The following is a 22407-nucleotide window of genomic DNA, read 5'->3' on the forward strand; positions in this document are numbered from 1 at the left end:
CTCAGAGAAGTCAAGTCACTACAGTCCAAAAAACCCATGGTGCTTTTTGAAATGGAAAATGAATGAATCAAAAAGGCTGTATTAAAACGCTCCCGGTATTTAAACCCACCACAAAGTGAAGACCAAAATCAAATTAAATACTTCCCCCCACAAGAAATATCTTACCTATGATAAAAGTTTCTCCATAACACATCACAGGACGGTAGAACGTAATAATGAAAGTTACTTTAGAATGTCCCTGGCAAAGTCACTTGACTCCTAATTCGATGTTTACCATTGCTCGTAAATTTCCAGAAAAATGAAACTGTCATGGGCAGGTCAGAGCCGTCTAGCAGACATTACGGCGCATGTCAAAAACTCAGACATGAAGGACCTACGTCCGTATCAGTGAATGGAATTCCTGTCAAATGCAATGAACTACGTTCTTAAACAGACAGCTTTTTTTTTCCCAACTAAATCTGCTTTTCTCCAAACTGTGTAACTTTGTAATTACTTTGTGTTTGTCCCTATAGTCTCTGCAAAAACAAATTTTGATTACTTTTTTTTTTTTTTTTTTACCTTGAGATCACGGTACACAATCTTTCCGGAATGTAGATAGTCCAAAGCAGAGACAATTTCTGCACCATAGAAACGTGTGCGGTCCTCGGAGAACACCCGCTCTCTCGACAAATGGAAAAACAGCTGCAGGGTAAACAGCAGGGACAGGATTGTAATAATTACTGATTTAGTGCGGGAAATTAACACAAACATAAAACACCTCTCATCACCATATTGTGATGATAGATAGTGTACTCTCAGCGGACACGGAGCACTCTTACACAGCAGCTGGCTTATCTTCTCCAGGTTTCCAAGGGGAGACTGCGAGCTGTTAAATCAGCGTTTTAATCAATATACCAATCTTGTTTAAGGCATTCTGCTTGCTACCCATTTAACCTTCAGTTACTCGAGGAAAAAAGTATGCATCATCAGACTGCATTTTCCCCTCGCTGTACTGTTGCTTCACTCTTTCAAGGATGAGGCACTGAGACATGATTAAAATAAATGTACACAACAGAGATGTAATATTTCTACTTAATTATTTGATTTACATTTGATTTCAAAGAAAAGACTGCTGATTTGCCAAAACCGATAGATGGAAGCTTGTTACATTCTACAAGCATCTTGACTTCTTCGGATCTCTAGAAATGTTTTCAAAGTTTGAATCAAGGTTTTTCTACAATGACAAACCATAAGGCTTCAAGTTTTCACTTTCGTAATGGCCAAAAGGACTGAGAAGCTGCTGTTACCTCTCCTTACTTCAGTAATAACCACATCACCAACCTCCCCTCATATAATCATTTATACTACACGCTCATTCACTTCTCTTCATCACCTACAGGACAGACCACTCCTCGCTCAACAGGCATTTCCTGGGAGCTCAGTGCGGCCACACGCGCAGCTCTGCATTTGGACGAGCTCCTTATTACGATACTGCCCATCTCATCTCAGTTCAACACCGCTTATGGGGAAGGAGCAGGTTCCCGGCACTATGAATTGACTTTCAATGTACTGTTTCACTGTATTAAGAAATCTGCCAAGAACAATGAAAGATCTTGATGGTGCTGGGTACATGGCTAGATATCACTGTAGGTACTCAGTACACGTCTGTGATTAAAGAAAAGAAGCCATCAGTGTATCCTGGACTACAAAATCAGAAATTAACTACACCTTCACATGGATTATGGACTCTTGGTACTCCAACAAATGTCTAAGAATGATGATTAATGAAGACTTGTTCCTCACACACCAAATCATAATTTAAGCAACATAAAAACAGATTTCTTCTGACCGAGTTCTTCCTTTTTTCCACCTCCACTGAAGAGTCTATCATTATTTTAAGATCTATTTTATCCATAACCCACTGTCACAATAAAGATCAGGAGGGAATATGACTTAACAATTGAATAAAAAAAAAAAAAAAGACTGGCTTAACATTAATTATAGTAAAACTAAAATACTTGGCAGACAGTTTCTAAACTCTAATGCCTCTTCTATCTTGCCATATTTTATCAAATCTAAAATGTTCCTGATTGGAACTCCATCATTTTAAGTTAATACTAAGAAACAAAAAAAGTTGTCAATTCAAGCTATAGTAAACCATCAACTATCAAAGGAATTCTGACTGCAGAAATGGTAAATATGTCTTACAAATGATCCAAGATAGTATGCCAAGTATCAAACCAATACGTACAATTACTCAGGGATATCTCAAAATTTATTCATTTTATATAGGCAGATATATTTTCTTTTCTTTTTTTTTTTTTTAAAGATTTTATTTATTTGACAGACAGAGATCCCAAGTAGGCAGAGAGGCAGGCAGAGAGAGAGGGGGAAGCAGGCTCCCTGCTGAGCAGAGAGCCCGATGAAGGGCTCGATCCCAGGACCTTGAGATCATGACCTGAGCCGAAGGCAGAGACTTTAACCCACTGAGCCACCCAGGCACCCCGGCAGATATATTTTCTTAATGTATTGGCATCCAAATGAGGATGAGAAGTAGAAAGAAGCATGTATCATCAGTAAAGCCATTCTGAAAAATGTCTGGGTCAAAATAACTTCTGCCATGCTTTATTCAAAATACCGCTAACTTGGATGAAGGAACCTCTGTGATCTCTATGTAGATTTATGGCAATCCTCTAATGGGATGAAAATACTGTTTAGATTTCTAAATTTTTCAAAAATAATGTCAAGCTTACTACTTACTTATCTACAGTATAAAAGATAGAGATCCTCCCTAAATCAATATAATACATGCAGGCTTCTAGATCTTTATTTGGACCATATTCTTCAATTTGTCTCCCAGCCAAATCAGCTTAAAAAAATGATGCTTAAGGAGAAGGACCTTATTTCTCAATCTGCTGTCCTCTCATGTCTACCCTTGTTACCTTATGGAACTAATTCTTGCTAAGATTAGCCAAGGATCTACCTCTTAATTGCCAGATCCAATGATCTGTTTATAGTCTGCCCTTCTTCCTGGTCTGGACCTGAGGACACTGGCTGTTGGCTTCCTCCTTGAACATGTTCCTTGGCTTTGGTGATACATCTCTCTCCTGATTTTCTACCTAAATCTCTGGTATTCCGTCTCAGTTTCTACATTGGCTTTGAATCAACTTTCCATTTAGTGAGTATTAATTATTTTAAAGTCACTGTGTTGGGCACTAGTTAGAGAAAAAGATGGCAAATAAAGTAAAAAAAGACTAAAACACAAGGGGAAAGGGGAAAAGGACACAGAGAATTAAAATGAGAGGAATACAAATGAATACAGTTCATGAAAACATGCCATCTTACAATAATCAATGAGAGCAAGATAAAAAACATAAAGAGACAATTTAGCATATCCAGAAAGAGCACTGTCACCGAAAGGGTTCGGAGATGAGCATCTTCAAACACTGGTAGCTGGAGTGTAAGCAGAGAGCAACTCTTCACAGGGCAACTGGCAATAGATACTAAGATAATTTTTAAAGTACCATAGTTCCTTCTTTAGAAATTTCCTTTTAAAAGGGGAAATGCAGAAGTCTTTGACAAAAGGATATCCTCTGTAGCAGTATATATGAAAAAAAATGCAAGAACAGTCTTTATACTATATTGAAAAATTAGATTTTCATCTAATATTGTATCAAAATAAATCCCTGATGTAGTCATAGTTAAATATAAAATATTAAACTAATTAAAATTTTAACTAGAAAACAAGGCTTAAAAAGTTCATGGGACCAGACTTTCCCTCTTGCTCTACACAACTGGGCAAAAACACGTAAAACAACAACAAAATGACAACTGGGAAAAGTATCTAACAGAATTCTCTTTAACTACTGGACAATGGGCAGTCCAGGACCAAGATCTTTGTGAAGAGAGAAACTAATGAGTGAGCCCTAAAACCAGCTGCCTTCTGTCCGAGGGCACTTTATGGAACATACCGGCAGGAAAGGACTGATCCCAAGCATAACCCAGGTCTCACTGTCGGAGAGTGAAAAGCAGACTTCGCGGAGGATGAGGTAAGTGGCATGTGCAGGACGGATGAGCCCCAGTGAGAAGGAAGCTACACAAAATCCATAGTCCAGTCTGCTGCGGAGTACAAGCAATGCGCGGGTAAGGTTAAAGTCTGCGAGAACAAGCAGAGAACAAATGGAGGTCTTCGTGCTCCGTGATTCCCGGAGCTCACTCAGAGCTGAGACACATCCAATTTCTGACCAGTCAGAACCACGTCATCACGGAATAGGCAGGCATTCAGGAGACATTTCAAAAACAGTCAAAGGTAAACCCACAAAAGCTAGCAAATACGGAGAAGACCACAAAATCCAGGCATTCGTGTAAAATTCTAGTGATCTGGTATCCATCAACAATTACTAGACACAAGGAGATGTAGGAAATATGACCCATAATCAAGAGAAAAATCAGTCTTTAGACCTTAAGAACAACAGATGATGGAATTAATAGGACTGACTTTAAAACGGTTCATGAAAAGAAAGAGAAAGGAAAATATAAGTAGAAATGAATGGGACTTCTAGAGACAAAAAATAATAATAAATGTGTAAATCTGTGTGTCTCTATAAATCCCGATATGATGAAAACTCATAAACATGCATGAATAATCGTAACAGAAGGCAGATCACATTCAAACCACAGAAAAACCAGTGACAGAAAACCCTTTAAAAATACCGAGGGTGGAGAAACATTACATACAGAGGAACAAACAGGAGAATAATCCTCGCCTTCTAAGAGACTACAGGGGCAAAAAGGCAATGGAACTATACATCCCAATGGCTAAATGAAAAACAAAAACGTATCTTAAAATTCTGCATCCAGTGGGAAAATCCATCAAAGAGGAAGCACATGTATGTGAGGAAAATGCTGAGGCCAGGAAAGAGATAATGGAAGAGGTCAGATGAAGTGATCGCAGACTCGCATGAGCTCAAAATACTTTGCCTCCTCAGGTGGCAGGACAGAAAGGCTTCCCAAGAGACGTGGTGGTGGCCAGGAGTGTCTGGGAGGTTACTGCCTCTGTAGCACAAAGGCCAGGGTGGCCAGGCTTGGCTTAAAAGCTAGCCTAGAAAAGATCACTGCTTATGAGTCAGACCAACCTGAGAAGAACAAGGAAATTATAACCCATTACTGGAGAAAAATCAATGAATAGAAACAGACTCAGAAAGTGACACAGACAACAGAATAGAAGAATACCATGATAAAGCAGCTATTAAGATATAGTTTCAAGGTTCAAAAGGTAGAGAGAGAAGCATAACAGGGAAATAAATGAGAGGTATAAGGAAAACAAAGTCCCAAATAAAACCCTAAGAGATAAAGTCTGAGATGTCCTAGATGAAAAATGAAAAACTGGATTGAATTATCACCTTGCTAGACCCTGGAGGGGGGGTGGATGATAACAGACTTGAAGACGCAGGAAACAAATCTAAAATTAAAGACAGGAAAACAATAATGGAAACGATGAACAGAACATTAATAAACAGTAGGACAGTATCCTGCAGGCTAAAAGATGCGTAAGTGCACTCTTGGGATAGGACACGAGAAATGAAAGAACAGAAAAAAAAACACTTAACCAAAAAGTTTTCAAATTTGATGAAAACTAAAAGCCTACAAATTCACAAAGGCTTAAAAAAACCCAACAGAAAGAAATGTGAAGAAAATCCTACAAGGCACATCATAATTAAAGAGCTGAGAGCAAGTGCTAAAAGGAAAGCGTAACAGGACGGGGGAACTCGGTAAGCACATGGAACAAAGAATGGGAGCAGACGACTTGTCAGAAACTGTGCAAACCAGAGAAAGAGGAGAGGCATCTTTGTAGTAATTAAATATAGAACTGGCAAACTACAATTTTATACACAGCTAAAATAACTTTCCAAAAATGACGGCAAAATAAAGCCTTTCGGGGACATGCAAAAGGTTAGGGAAATCATCAGAAATACTGCACTATAAATGTTCAAGGTAATGCTTCAGGCTGGTGCAAAATGGTACCAGATGAAAAGCTGAGTGTACACAAGGTAAAAAAGAGACTGCAAATCATAACTTTGTGGGCTAATATATATTGACTTTTCATATGTTTTTAATCTCTTTAAAAGACAGTGCTGGTCTAAAACCAAAAAAACAACGCATCGTGGCATTCATAGTACACGTAAAAGTAAAAATGTATTAACAACAGCACAAAACCATGAAGGGGGAAAATGAAGGTGTGCTGGTGGAAGGGTCCTAGGATATGTAAGACAGCACAGCCTACCCTGAACATAAAATGAGACCAGTTAGGAGTGCCGGGGTGGCTCCGATGGGTGAGTGTCTGACTCCTGTTGTCGGCTCAGGTCACAATCTCAGGGCCATGAGATGGAACCCCTGTGTCCACCACCACACTCAGCGGGGAGTCTGCTTGAAATTCTCTCTCTCCCTCCTCCCCTTTCCACACTCACGCCACTATCTCCCTGTCTCTAAATAAATAAACCTTTAAAATCTTCCAAAAATGTGGTAAGTTAAATATGAGTTTGTATTTAAAAACCAATTCGTGGCGCTTGGTGGCTTGGTGGGATAAGCCCCTGCCTTCGGCTCAGGTCATGATCCCAGGGTCCTGGATTGAGCCCCGCATCAGGCTCTCTTCTCAGTGGGGAGCCTGCTTCCTCCTCTCTCTCTCTCTGCCTGCCTCTCAGCCTACTTCTGATCTCTGTCTGTCAAATAAATAAATAAAATCTTTAAAAAAATGTAAAAAAAAAAAAAGAACCAACTCAAAAAATTCTTCCCCCTAGTTTGATAGTAAATTCTACCAAACTCTTAAAAGAGAGGGAATAACAATTTCATGCAAATACTTGCAGAAAACAGGAGGAAATACCTCTTAAACATAAGGCTAGTATTACCTTAATACAAAACTAGACAAGGGCATTACATGAAATGGTATCGATATTCCCTCATAATCATAGATGTAAGAAGACTTAACAAAACTTGAGCAAATCATATGCAACAAAAGATGATAATACGTCATGACTCGTGATGGTTACTCCCAAGAATGAAACACCGGATTAACATTTGAAACCAACGTAATCTGCCATATTAACAGACTAATATAAAGGGAAGACCATATGATCACCTCAAATGATGCAAAAGGAACTTTTAAAACAACTCAGTGGCCATTGATACTAAAATCTTCTAACCAACCAGGAACAAGAGAGAACTTCCTCAAGCTGATAAAAGGCATCTAAAAATGTACTGCTAACATCACATTTAAGAATGATGAACTGAATCTTTTCCCCGAGACTGGGAACAAGAATGCTCACTTCTTTCATTTGGTGTGTGCAGGGGTTCCTAGTCAAGTGAACTATGGCATAGACAGACAGACAAATACATAAATGCCATACTGACTGGAATAGAAGTTAACTGCCTTTATTCACAGACAGCAAGCCTGTCTACATAGAAATTCCAAAGAAATTTACAAAAAGAAATGATAAAACTTATGAGATTCAAAAGGCCATTGGATACAACGGGAGTACACAAAAATCAGTAGTTTTATATGCTAGCAACAAACAACTGGCAATGAAAACACAATAGAAACATGTAAGGAGAAACTGAAAAAAGTTACGCAAGACCTATATATGAAAAATCACAAAACTTTTTTTTTTTTTAAGATCTTATTTATTTATTTGACAGACAGAGATCACAAGTAGGCAGAGAGGCAGGCAGAGAGAGATGGGGAAGCAGGCTCCCCGCTGAGCAGAGAGCCCAAAGTGGGGCTCGATCCCAGGATCCTGAGATCATGACCTGAGCGGAAGGCAGAGGCTTAACCCACTGAGCCACCCAGGTGCCCCTCACAAAACGTTTTACTAGAACTTAGAGAAGACATAAGTAAACAGATACACTGAGTGCAGGGATCAGAACACTAATATTACTGACAGGTCCGTTCTCCTCAAACTAATCTATAAGCTCAAAACAATCCCATCACAGTCCCAGCAGACTTTTCAGAAAAGATTAAGAAGAGATTAAGAAGCTGATACTAAACTGATATGGAAATGCATAGGATCTTGGAGGGCCACAACAATTCTGAGAGACAATAGTGCACTTCCTGATGATAAGATATACTTTAAAGCTGTAATAATCAAGTCAGTATGGTACTGGTGTAAGGAAAGACACATCAATTGATGGAATGTAACAGGGAGTCCAGAAACAAATATATGGCATTGATTTTTGACAAAGGTATCAAAGTCAGAGTACAGCCTCTCCAACAAAAGATGCCGGAGAAACAGGACATTCATAAGGGGAAAAAATGAACCTCAATCCTTATCTTACTGTATACATAAAAATCAAATTAAAATGGGTCATAGACCTAAATGTTGTACAACTATAGAAGTTTCTAAAAGAAAATATTTGTAACTTAGGGTAGACAAAGACTTCTTAGGTAGTAGACCAAAAATATAAAAGCCAGAAAACAGAAGAACTGATAAACTAGGGCTTTAAAATTAAAAACTACTGTTGTCAAAAAATATCAAGAAAACAGATAGGGTACAGTACAGGAGAAATTATTTGTGATATATTTGGCAAACTACTTATAACTCTTAGAATACAATAAGAAAAAAAACCAATTAATAAATAGGCAAAATATTGGGACAGGTCACAAAAACTGTATTTGAACAGCCAAGAAGTGTGTGAAAAGATATTTAGTATCATTAATCATCAGAAATGGAACTTAAAGCTATACTACTACATTTCTGTATACGAACTAGAATAACTAAATTAAAAAGACTGACTCCATCAAGTGTTGGTGAGAATGTGGAACCAACAGAATTCCTACGACAACAACAACAAGTCAAATGACACCACTACTTTAGAAAACAGTGTTGGAATTTTTTTAAAACATAAACACATGCTTATTAGAAACTCAGCAATGATACTGCCCAGTATATAACCAAGAGAAAAGAAAACTGGCTCACGAATGTGCATATCCCCTTCATTATTAGGCAGTAACTGGAATTAATCCAAATGTACATGAAGAGCAGGGTAGATTAACAGGCCTTCCTACGGCTATACGTGCCTCACCTACTCAGCCAGAAATGGAACAAGCTTGGGAGAAATGCAACAAAAATACTGGGCTGAGAAAAAGACACACAGAACAACATATATTGTATGATTCCATTTCAAAGAAATTTCAGAACTGGTAAATCAAATCTTTAAGTCAGAAGGCAGGTCAGTGGTTGCCTTGGGCCAGATGTGGGTTGGGGGACTGGGTGACAGATGACGTGGCAGAACTTTTTGCGGCTATGGAAATGGTCCACATCTTTATTATAATGGGAACTCCATGCACATATACGTTTGTCAAAATTCACATATATTTCATAATTTTTTTAAATTACGAATTTTTAAATTTTTAAAAATTCACTTCTATTTAAAGTGGGCACATTTTATTGTATGTAGATTATACCTAAGCAAAGTTGACTAAGTAATGGAAACAATCTAAATGTTCAAAAATTTGGTCAGGATTTAATAAATTAGCATATATCTACATAATTAATTACCAGACAATGAGTATTTTATAACACTGAATAAAATGGAAACTGTGTACAGTATACAAACAGGAAAATATATTAATGTGGTAATAGCAATTATTGCTAGGTGGTGAGATTTAGAGTGGTTTTCATCTTCTGTTTTATACCTTGAAAATCACTTGTAATTATTTGTTTAATATTAATTCCCCAAAACACTAAGATTTCCTTAAATACAGAGACCATCTGTCTTATTCACATTTAGACCAAGTACGCAGCACAGTAACAAGCCTGTAGCAACAAGCAGTCAATAAATTTTTCAACTGAATTGAAATAACTTTTTGGCTTTTTGATGTTCTGCAATGAATGTGCAGTTGTTACATTTATAATAGGAGAAAACCTTACAAAGCTGTCACATACGTGTACTGTTAACCCTTGTGACAAATTTAATGCTCTATTAATTTGGTTTTCTTGGCAGAGGCACAAGGAAAAGAGAAAGACTACACAAGTACCTAGAGCTTGGCATCCTCACCACCAGACCTCGTATCCCGTGTTATGTGCTTTCTAAGTATGTCAAGAGTGAAGGGAAATTCAAAAATATTTTTCAAGTAATTATTTATAGGGAAAATAAGGCTTACAATTTTGAAGATAAAGTATTTTCATTAGAAGCAAAATAAAATCATATAAAATACCTGAATATTATTTTGTTCAAAAACAGTAACGAGTTATTTGCTACTCAAGTAAAAAGCATGTTTAGAAATTTAAGTTCCTTTAAGGGAAAGACTCCATGTTTTTTGGTTGGTTGTACTTAGTCCTACTGTAGGAAGACACTAATGTGAATAGATTATCTTAACCTACTAAATAAACAAGTCTGTATTTCATCACGAAACTCATGTTTATTTTGCATACAGACTGATCTATTTTGAAAAAGTTATATTCTTTATTTTAACCGAAGAGTAATTGATATACAAAGTCCTACTAGTTTCAGGAGTACATCATAGTGATAGTGACTCGATATTTTTATATATAGTAAAATGATCCTCACAATAATTCTAGCTATGATTTGGTCACCACATGCCATATATGCCTTTGTTGTACATCACATCCCCATGATTTATCTGTTTTATAACAAAGTTTGTATCTTAGTCCTCTTCATCTATTTTTCCGCCCTCCTCCCTCTGGTAACCAACAGTTTATTTCCTGTATTTATAAATCTGTTTCTGCTCTGTTTGTTCACTTGCTTTGTTTTTTAGATTCCACATCGAAGTAGAATCTATAGCTTATCTATCTTTCTCTGCCTGAATCATTTCATTTAGCACAGTGCCCTCCTGGTCCAACCATGTTGTTGTGAATGGCAAGAGTTTGTTCTTTTTTATGGCTGAGTACTATTCCATTGTATATGCAAGTGTTTGTGTAGATATGCATATATATACACAAAGTTATAAAAAAGTAACATATATCCTAAATGATATAAATGTAATATAATATATAATATTAAACATTATATATATAATATATAATATATATCACATCTTCTTTACCCATTCATCTATCAGTAGACACTTAAATATCCTGGTTATTATAAACAATGCTGCAATGAAAGGAGAGATGTGTTTCTCTTTTCAAATTAGTGTTTTCATTTTCTCTGAGTAAATATCCGAAAGTGGAATTTGCTAGATCATATGATAGTTCTATTTTTATTTTTTGAGAAACTTCCATACTGTTCCCCATGGTGGCTGCACTAGTTTGAATTCCCAACAATACTGTACAAGGGTTCCCTTCTCTCTACATTGTCGCCAACACTTATGATTTTTTTGTGTTTTTGTTAACAGCCAATCCAATGGGTGTGAAGTGATATCCCATCGTCACTGTGAGTTGCATTTTCTGATGATGAGTCATGTTGAGCATTTTTTCATGTGTCTGATGGCCACTTGCATGTCTTCTTTGGAAAAACATCTATTCAAGTCCTCTGCCCATTTTTTAATGGAGTTGGGTATTTTTATATTAAATTGTATAAGTTTTTAATATATTTTGGATATTAATGCCTGATCGTATGTATTATTTACAAATATCTTCTTCCATTCAGTAAGATGCCTTTTCATTTAATTGATGGTTTTCTTCACTGTGCAAAAGTTTAGTATTTAATGCAAGTAACTTTTCAAAAAACAAAAAAATCTGGAAATAAAAAATTTCCTAAGAATTTTACTGCAATCTAAGATTTTAAACTCATTTTTCTTCTTGTATATACCACTTGTACAACTTTCAGTCATTCCTTGGTAATGGTAGAAAACAAAAAGGGTTAACTAGAGAGTAACAAAATATACTCAATGATGACAATTATCACAACATCCACTGAGCTTAAAACCTGAATATTCTGAAGACAGCTAATTAGTTAAAGCAAGACATGTCTGCACCATGGGTGGATCAAGACATCCCCTGGGTTTGTAAAAAGACTTAAGATTAAAAGAATGGCTCTGGCTCATCCACAGAGAAACAAATTAATGATAGTGTCTTAGTCTGTTCAGGCTGCTCTATAACAGCAGCTTTTGGGGGCGGCTTTTACACAATAGAACTTTACTCCTCACAGTTCTGGGAAGTCCAAGATCAAGGCACTGGCAGACTGGGTGTCAGGTGAGAGCTTCCCTCCTAGTTCACCAATGGCTGTCTTTTTGCTGTATCTCCATGTGGTGGAAGGGCGAGTAAACTCTTTGGGGTCACTCTTTTAAGGGGACTGATCCCTCCCACAAGGGCTCAATCCTCATGACTCATCACCTCCCAAAGACCCTGCCCTCCTGGTACCATCACACTGGGGGTCAGGCTTCAACACTGGAGTCTTGTGAGGGGAGCACAAATACTCAGTCCATAGCAAATACTACACAACTGGAACAGTATTAAATACATCATGAAATAAACACTTGAATACTTAATTTTATAGGCTTGAATGAAAGTATTCTTACATTTAACAGGCAAGTCTTCACTGAATTATCTCCCAGATAATGTTTATCCTTTTTACAAGCTAAGCTCACAGTTTGCATTTATTTCACACCAGAAAATTAATGCAAAGTAATCAATGTTTGCACTTAATTTTTAAGTAAGGTTCTTTCGAAAATGATTATGATACAGATTTAAGTACAAAAATGCCTTATTTAATAATATAGTTCAATATATATTTCTTGAACTACAAATTAATCCTTTAGAATACCACAGAAGAACTGACAGAGATATAAGGTCAGAGTTGCTGGAGGCTGAAACTGTGTTAGCTATAAATTATCAGCTAAATGCCTCAAGCCCTATTCATCTGCTTCTTGGCCCCTTCCTACAAGTCTGAAAATGTAAAAAGAATTCTAGATCACCAACTAGGTGACCGGTATTTCTGTGAAAGCATAGCCTGTACACAGGCAATTTTTTTAAAAAGTAATGCAAGTTAAAATTTTCTGGGATTAAAAGTCTGGAAATACTTAAGGATGTGAAAAGACAAAAAATACCTTCCTTTAATCATTTTAAATTTCCAATCCATTATTATAATTAAAATAATTCTTCATTTGGAAAATAAAACATACTTTTAAAAAGGTAAAATTTCTCGAGGTAATTCTTTTAAAATATTTATATTTATTAGGATATATGTGATATATTTGGGCTATATTCAATACGAATACAAGAAAAATAATACACACTATCATTCTGGAGCATTAAGAACAGTACATTCTAACAACAATCATAAAAGCTACATAATGTTATCTCCATATTACAGATGACTAAATATAATAAGCGATTAAACATAAGTGATTATTCCCATTACTATCAGAATAGGCACTATTGTTTTAGATTTATTTACTTATTTATTTATTTGAAAGAAAGAGAGAGAGAGTGAGTCTGGGGGAGGATGGGTAGAGGGAGAGAATCCTAAACAGATGCCCCGCTGAGCGCACAGTCCCTCAGGACCCTGAGATCATGACCTCAGTGGAAACCAAAAGTCAATGCTTAACTGACTGAGCCCCCCAGGCGCCCCACAACAGGCACCATTTCTGTGTACTGCTACTTGCTGGGCACTGTACCAAGTGACTTACGGGCATAACCTGCAAAACATCCTTATAAAATAGAGTTACTATCTGCATCACAGAAACGAGAAAACTAAGGCTTGGAGGTGTTATAAAATTTGCCCACCATCACATAGCTATTCAGTGGTAAAGCTGAGACTCAAACAGAGTTTGTCTGTCTCTAAGGCATATCATCTATTTATCATACTAAAACTACAATTTCTATTAATTTGAGATGATAAATGTATAAATTATTCCATTAAGAAGAACTGAACATAAGAAATAATAAAAATAAACAAACAAATAAATAAATAAATAGAAGAAATGGCTCTAATTCTCCTTAATAGCATAATATGAACTGCGTAAGAGAAAGAACTTACTAGCGTAGACGAAAATAGGAATGCAGCCCATCTCTGGAGAAGGATCAGTGTGCCGAGAGCTGGGAGCTACAAATGGTCTCTCTCCAGGGCCCCTGAGCCTCTAGCTGCTTCCCCATACTTTTTGCTACCAAGTCTCAAACTAAGCACTACGTCCTCAAACAGGGTAACTCAATTTAGCGTAAGTAGGTTCTCCATTTTTTTCTCTCTCATACTATAGTATTCTGTTCACGATTATGATATTTATTGGGTTTATTTTCTAATATGACTGTTTATTCACCCCAGTGCACCCCAAGACCAGAACCCAATAAGCACTGAGTAGACATTTCTGAATGATAAACAAACCTTATTTGGAAAACACACATCTTTAAATAGTCCATTGGTCAAAAAAACAGGACATGAGAAATCAGTAAATTTGGGAAAAGAATAGATACAACAGATATAAAAAAATGCAAAAACATACATAACATTAAAATATGCTGTATTCATATGTAAATACAACAAAAAATTTGTTCCTATAGGGAAATTTATACATTAAATAATTGTATTAGAAAAGAAAAAAAGGTTTAAATAAATGCTTCAAGTTTCCAGATTATGAAGCAACGGTAAGAAAAGCAAATTAAATCCAAAGAAAGGAAATAATAAAGGTAAGAGTAAAAACCAATGAAATACGCAACTCCAAAATACTAGAAGAAAAACAATAGAACCTAACACTGAGAATATCCATAAAAATTAACCTTTAGGAAGAATGATCATAAATAAAGAGAATACACAAATTGCAATAGTAAAAGAGAGATGTTAACCACTGCTCCCTACAGACACTAATGCAATAACAAGTGATTATTAACAATATTAAGCAAATACACTTAAAATTTTAGATGAAATGAACAAATTCTTGGAAACACATAAACTACCAAAGCTTACTCAAGGAAAAAATAAAGGCATGGGTGTGTGTATGTATGTATATATATATATATTTTTTTAATTAATTAATTATTTAATTTTTTCCAGTTCATTGTAAAAACCTTCCTACAAAGAAAACTCTTGGTCCAAAAATTTCACTGGTGAAATCTACCAGAAAACAGAAGAGGACGCAGTGTTTCCCAACTCATTTCAAGAGGCAAACATTACCCGGAGTTCAAACCCAGAGACATTACTTGGGGTAGGGAAGAGGAGAGACCTAAAGACTATTACAAAGAAACAAATATTCAAAATTCTTAATAAAATTTTAGCAAACTGGATTCAAGAACACATTGAGAGGGTAATATCTCGTAACTAAGTTGGTTTATTTAAGAAAGGCAAAATTGGTTTAACATTAAAAAAAATCAAACAACAAAATTCAAGGTATTAGCAGAATAAAGAAGAAACAAAAATGCATGAGATTAGAAAGAAGTAAAATTGTGTCTGTCCTCACCAATATGATCATCTATACAGAGAATCTCAACACATTTACAAAAACAATTTTTAGCAAGAATGTAAGATTCAAGGGTAATAAGTATTAATTGCATTTCTATATATTATCAACCAACAATTCAAATTGGAAAGACCAATCACTTAAAATAACATCAATAACAAAATAGTTCAGGATAAATTTAGCAAAAAAAACTCAAGACCTGTACCCTAAAATCTACATAATATTGTTGAAAAAATTAAAGAAAATCTAAATAATCAGAAAGAAATACCATGCTCATGGATCAGACACATTACTGTTAATATGTCAATTCTCTCTAAATTGATCAACAGATTTAAGACAAGCCCAGCTGAAATGAAGGTGATCTTTATGTAAAAATCAATAATCTTATTCTATAATTTATATGGAAATATTAAGGAAATAAGGTTGTGGAAACAATTTTTTTAAAAGAAGAGCAAAAGTGGAAGACCCAAATGCCTTACTCTAATGTAAATGTTGAAGACAGTGTGGCAGGCATAAGAATGGACAGAAGCAGATTAATGCAACAAAAGAGAAGGTTCAGATATCCACCCACATGTATATGGTCAACTGATTTTTGACGGAAGTGTCAGGGTAATTTAGTGGGAAACAGACTGTATTTTCAACAAATATGCTGGAACAACTAGACATCCAAAAGCAAAAAAAAAAAAAAAAAGAGGAAGAAGAAGAAGAATAATTTTGACTCATATAGCACCATATACAAAGATTAACTTGAAATGGATCATAGACCTAAATATAAGTGCTGAAACTATTCACCCTTTTAGAAGAAAACATGGGAGAAAAATCTGAAACTTGGGTGAGGAAAAGAGGTTTTAAATTAAACAGAAAATGCACACACACACACACAACTTGATGAAATATTTCATCTACTTTACAAGAGTTGTCCTTCAAAGGACACTTTTAAGAAAACCTAACAAAAGAAGATATCCAAACAGCAAATCAACACAGAAAGATGCTTCATATCATTAGTTGTTCAGGAAGTTCAAATTAAAACTACAAGATAACACTACATGCCCACCAAAATGGGTAAAGCATAAAGACTAACCATGACAAGCGTGGTGATGATGGTAAATAACATCCTAGAAATGCAAAATGTAATTTAGCAGTTTCTAAGGAAGCTGAACATACCAAATGACCCAGAAATCACATTCCTAGATATCTACCCAAGATAACTAAAAACGTATGTCCATTCAAAGTTTTGTACTGGATATTCACAAGTTCTTTTCATAATAGCCCAAACTGCAAAGAACCCAAATGCCTATCTCCTAGTGACTGTATAAGCCTATTATACCACCACGTAATGGAGCAAATCCATAAAAAGAAACAAGCTACTGATAGATGTAAGAATTTTGATGAGTTTTTAAAGTAATATGTTAAGTAAAAGATGCAGGACACAAATGGCTAGATACTGTGTTTGGAGATTATACTTGGGGGATTATACTTTTTAATATTTAGGTATCGTGTTGCAATGCCTTGTGCTTTTTCAAGGTCTCCAACTGCACATATATTGTGTCTTTGGTTTTCACTCTTTTGATATGCTCACTCTGAGTAATGCAACCTTTGTCTGAGAAGTTAAATAACCCAAAAAATGTGGTGCTGTGCCATAACCACACAGAGAAGAAGAATCATGGAAAGAGGCAAAGCCTGGCCAGCTCCTACATTTCCTCATCTGAGATTCTAGATATGAAAATAAGCCTCTTAGATATTAAAGCTAGTCAAGGCTTTGAATTATTACCTTAGATGCATGGTATACTGGCTTAATAATTTATCTCAAAAACTAGCCTTGAATTATTATGAAAGTACACTAAAATGCAGTATATATTAAAGTATATACTAAAAATATTCCCAAACGTATTTTGCCTTCAACTTTATGTGCTTAAGTGAATATTATAATGCATCTTTCTTGGCTTGGGAATTTTTGAAAAAGCTTTGGATGAAAGCAATAGAATTCTGATCTAACCTACATAGTATATTAATAACTAAAATAGTTAGCAAAGAAATTAACTTGTCAGACTCCTGACAATAAAGATATTTATAGGCATATAAATTTAGTAAAATTCTCAAAATTATCACTATGAATATAAAATGATACTTTTAATTTAAAAATCACCCAAATCACACCTCCATAAATTAGTAAGTAGAAGTAGAGTGCTGACTGCTGGGACTTCTGCCTCATGTGAATTTAAAATGAGATGATTCTGGTTCACTGAAGACAAAAATGCCAGCCAAATAATGAAAATCTGAAATAAGTATGAGAGGATCTTAAGACTGGCATGCAACTGAAAGTCATATCCAAAAAATAGAGTGAATTTTATCAAAGTAATTAATATAGTATACAATGAGCGAAGTATGGACAAGAATAGTGAATAAATGAAAGTGTTGGTTTCACCTATATCCACACAAAGAGAAGAATGTGAATTTATCAGATGAATAAACATTTCTACCCAGCGATTTTCCTTTATCCCCTGATGGACACCTTAACTTTCAATTTCAGCCTGAAGACAGGTTTTGAGAGTTCCAGAAAGAAATATGGCCGAGTAAGATTTGGGGGAAGAATCCTAAGTAGAGACATTCTAGTTTTATTTTTTTTTATTATATTTTAAGAATTTTATTTTTAAGTAATTTCTACCTCCAATGTGGGGCTTGAACTCACAACCACAAGATAAGAGTTGCATGCTCCCCCACCTGCGCCAGCCGGGCATCCCCCAAGTAGAGGCATTCTAAACCAACAGTCACCATCTTAGTTTTCACTTTACTTTTCTTCTATTTTCCTCAGAATATTTTTCTCCTTCTTATGAAAACTTGGTAATACCGAAGCCACAAAAAGAGACTTGATTTGGATATGTCAGCTGCAGTGTCCCTGGGCACATTACTAGAGTGCTTTCATAATTTGTTCTCCAGATGCCTAAAGACTATTTACCCAAGGTTGCCCTGAATTCACTTTCACAGCCTTGAGCTCCAAACGCACTCCTGTAAATTCCAATCTATCACCAACGTTCATTCCTTGCATCAACCCAAGAAAAAGGAAGAACTCATGCATCTGCTTGGGAACTAGTCTTTGTCAAATCCAGTGCACATTTTCCAGTTGTTATCTTGCAGGATTCACTACACTCTGTTCCACTTAATACACTGTGCTTGGCTTCACAGGCTTCTCCTGCCTGCCTCTCCTGCCCAGGATGCTCCTGAGGCTTCTCTCATCACCAACATGTCTAATGTTGGTCTCTCCAGGCACCATTCTTGGCCACTAATGTTCCAACTCTACATATTTTTCTCACCGTGGACATTTCTTCCCTTCTTTGGTTTTAGCACTGCTGATGAGGCCTGTTTGTGTCTCTGATCTAACTCTCCCTCCCTGTAAGTCCCACTAGGTACCTCAAATGTAAGATGATCGCGCCACAACTCATTCCTCATCCTGTTTCCTGATCTTTTGAACAGCCCGGTGTCCATGCAATTCCCCCTCAAGCAGCAAACAGGAAACCGTGTGATATTTTTCTCTTTCCATTAGTCACTAAATCCTGGAAATACTAGGGGCACCTGGATGGCTCAGTTGATTTAAGCGTCTGACTCTTGGTTTTAGCTCGTCATGACCTCACGGGCTATGAAATCAAGCCCCATGACAGGCTCTGCACTCAGCATGGAGTCTGCTTTCCCCCTTCCTGTGACCCTCCCCCTGCACCTGCTGTCTTTTCTCATGAAAATAAATACATAAATCTTTAAAAACCAATCAATCAATCAATCAATCCTGGTACCTAAACATGATTAGAATTTTATTCCTTCTAATACTGCCTCAATTAATGACCCTATCAATTTATGACTAAATTAGTAAAAACCTAAATGCAGTATGCTCTCAAATAGTTCCCGTTTCCAGTTCTGTGTTCTTCAATCCAAGCTTCATACTGCTACAAAGTGTTCCTTCTGAAACATTTTCTTACAGAAAGTTTTCCATGATGCTCCACTATCTTCAGGATAAAATCTAAACTGGTTGGGAGAGAAGATCTGTCCTAATATGACGCTACTTGTTCAGACACCCCACACACCGTCTCACATCTGGGCAGGTGGGGGGAAAGGACAGATTCCTGTACGCTCGACAGGTTAGATTTCCTCCGTATGACTGTTCTCCCTCTCGTTCTTAGTGATCGAAGGTACAGTGAAGGTCCTAGCTTAGAAACAAAGTGAGGAAGAGTCTCATCTCCTACCCTGGCGTTCTGCCCCCTTCTCTCCTCTCCTCCTTCTGGATTGACTCAAGGGCCCATTCTCTGTATCCCACGGCAACCAGCGTTATCAGAGTGATAATGACACTAGAAAGTAGATGCATATTCTCTTGTCTAGAACCCAACCGCATAGTCATCTTTTAAAAGAAAGCACCATGTTTTCCTTATTTCTCTATCTGCTGAGGTCCACTCCCCAGCAGCGGCTCACTCAATATTTCATAGGCAAACGGACTATAATGGAATAGGTTCTAAAGTGCATACTTAAGTTCTCAGGTATAATCAAAATCGTTGCTGAGAACTCCCGAGGAAGGTACTACACTGCAGACCTAACACACTGTCTCAATATGGTCAAGCCCAGCAGTTCTGCCTCCAGCACTGAAACCCTGCGGTTTCTTCAGACGAACGCCTGTGGTTGCAATGCACTTACTGACACCGATTTAGGAAAACTATGTATTTTTAAGCATCGGAGCTTATATCTCATGAAACTCTGGATGCCAAGTAGAAACTGACATGGCGTAAAAGAAGAGCAAATTGATTTCTTATCTTACGATGACTCTGTGAATACACTTATCAAGAAAAATGGCAGAGTCACCATATCCTTCCTATCTCTCTACCTCTATGTGGTCTCTTGCTGACCCCTTTTGTTTTTTTAAAAGATTTAATATATTTATTTGACACAGAGGGAGACAGCAAGAGAGGGAACACAAGCAGGGGGAGTGGGAGAGGGAGGAACAGGCCTCCCTCTGAGCCGGGAGCCTGACAAGGGACTTGATCCCAGGACCCTGGGATCATGACCCGAGATGAAGGCAGACGCTTAACGACTGAGCCACCCAGGTGCCCCTTGCTGACCCCATTTCTTGAATTCAAGTAAGCTAACAGCAATTATGATGGGATCCCCACTGTACCGACATGCCTATAAGCAGGCACTGTTGATTTCCTACACCAATAGCCTCTCAAATCCACTTCCATCAAGATGTATTTAGTGCTTTAAACAATACCAACAAACACAGGGACGGTAACAGGCCTGGCTGCGAGCATGCTAAATTCCCGTGCAATCAGGCTGAAAGAAATCCATATATTCACAAAAAAATGTGAATGTCAGAAAAAAAGATGTCTCAACTGCTGTATTTCTATTTCATGATAAAATATCCCAAAACATAGGTGAAAAGGATGCTGTTGCTAATTAGAAATCAAGACAACAAGTATGATTTAAGGAAAAACTGGGCTAGATATAATTACTTCAAGAGGTCCATGAAAGAAGCCTAGCTCAGGGCACAGGTTGGGTATAAAGACACTTGAAGATGCTGCCCTTTGGGTGAGCTCTGTTTACCAGAGCTCCCTTCCTTTCTTTCTTTTTAAAATATTTTACTTATTTATTTGAGAGCGAGAGAGAGGAGCAGAGGGAGGAGGATAAGGAGAGCCGCACGGAACGCTGAGCCTGTCACGGGGCTCGATCCCACACCCCTGCGCTCGTCACCTGAGCCAAAACCAAGAGTGGGAGGCTTAACTGACTGAGCCACCCAGGTGCCCACAGAGCTTCCTATCCAACAGACCCGTCTCTTAGATGCCACCCAGAGGTTCCCCACGGGGTAACCGGCCTCCCACCCCCGCCCCGCGCCTCGGTGAATGCTGGTGTGGACTGCCTGGGTGAGTTGATAGCTTCCCTTACTTTACCTCTACTTCAACCTTATTTCCAAACATAAGTATCGTGTTTAGTATTTTTTCTACAGCAATGGAATTTTCTACATTTCTAGGAAGCATCCTTGGGCAAAATAAATGTCACAGTGAACCTAAAGCAAAACCAAAATTAAGTAAGTCACCCTAAAGATACACTGAACATAGATTTCCTTTGCAGAAGTGATAAATTTAAGAATAGAAATAATCACATCACGTTCCAAGAACTAAATAACTATTCGCATTTATAAAGTAATTCAAAAGTACATCTAAATTGTATTTAGAAATGCCTAATAACTTTAAAGAGAGAAAAATTGGGAAATTATATATACACACAGAACTTTCATTTTCCCTAAAATCTTCTAAATATAATCAAAATTTCCTTTAATATATATATACACAGCAATGCTGTAATTACTATCCATGCACTTGAAAATTACACACCACATACAGAATCGGTTCACCTGCCGCAATCCGTGAAATAATTTGGTCTTTATCTATAACACGTTCTCGAAACAGAAAGTCCGAAAAAAGAGAGAAATAATGTAGGAGTTTCAGTGCTAAAGAAAACCATCTGGCTAGTCTGAAAATCTGCTTTTGTGTGTAAAATTGTTTCAACAATCATCAGTTAATTAATCCCAGAAGTATGCCAGGTTTAGAATGAGAGTGTGGGTGCAGCGGCCCCCAGGAGGCTCCAAAGCTTCCCTCGCACCACAAGAGCCCTCTCCCCCCTGTGAAGTCCCGTGGTTCTTCGTCTGTAGTTCTGATAAAGCAGTAATTACCACCTCACACCCAGTGTGCGTACTGTACCTTGCCTTCCCCACTTGACTGTAAACTCTTCGAGGGTAAGATCTATGTTGATTCAGAGTTTACGCCTCACCATACCTACCCGGGTGCCTTGCACAAAGCCTCAAAAAATACATAGCTTATAAATACACTCACAGACACTCCCTCCTGAAAAAAAAAATTCAAGTCTTTTCCCCCAAAATAAACTATGTAGTACATTACTTTGTTTTTTTTTCCCCTATTTCTCAGCAGTTTCCAGTTTAAAACTCTCTTAATCCATGCTCCCAGAGAGAATTTATTCGTCTAATTCATTTAACCTATTCATTCAAACTACCCAACAAATACTTGTCGAGCTCCTACTTTGCTAGGTAGTGT

General features: G+C 37.0%; 1 protein-coding gene across 4 annotated transcripts in view; it reads right to left on the reverse strand.

Moving 5' to 3' along the window:
• The window catches only part of AKT3 (AKT serine/threonine kinase 3), a 302994-nt gene that overhangs the window by 71201 nt on the left and 209386 nt on the right, over positions 1-22407 (reverse strand). For all 4 annotated transcript variants that reach the window (XM_045084745.1, XM_045084743.1, XM_045084744.1 and 1 more), the window contains one exon: positions 559-681. In XM_045084745.1, coding sequence (XP_044940680.1) covers positions 559-681 — 123 coding nt within the window. The remainder of the gene's footprint in view (positions 1-558; positions 682-22407) is intronic.

Source organism: Mustela putorius, unplaced genomic scaffold (assembly GCF_011764305.1).
Source record: "Mustela putorius furo isolate JIRA1106 unplaced genomic scaffold, ASM1176430v1.1 tig00000785_pilon_pilon_pilon, whole genome shotgun sequence".
NCBI classification, from domain to species: domain Eukaryota; kingdom Metazoa; phylum Chordata; class Mammalia; order Carnivora; family Mustelidae; genus Mustela; species Mustela putorius.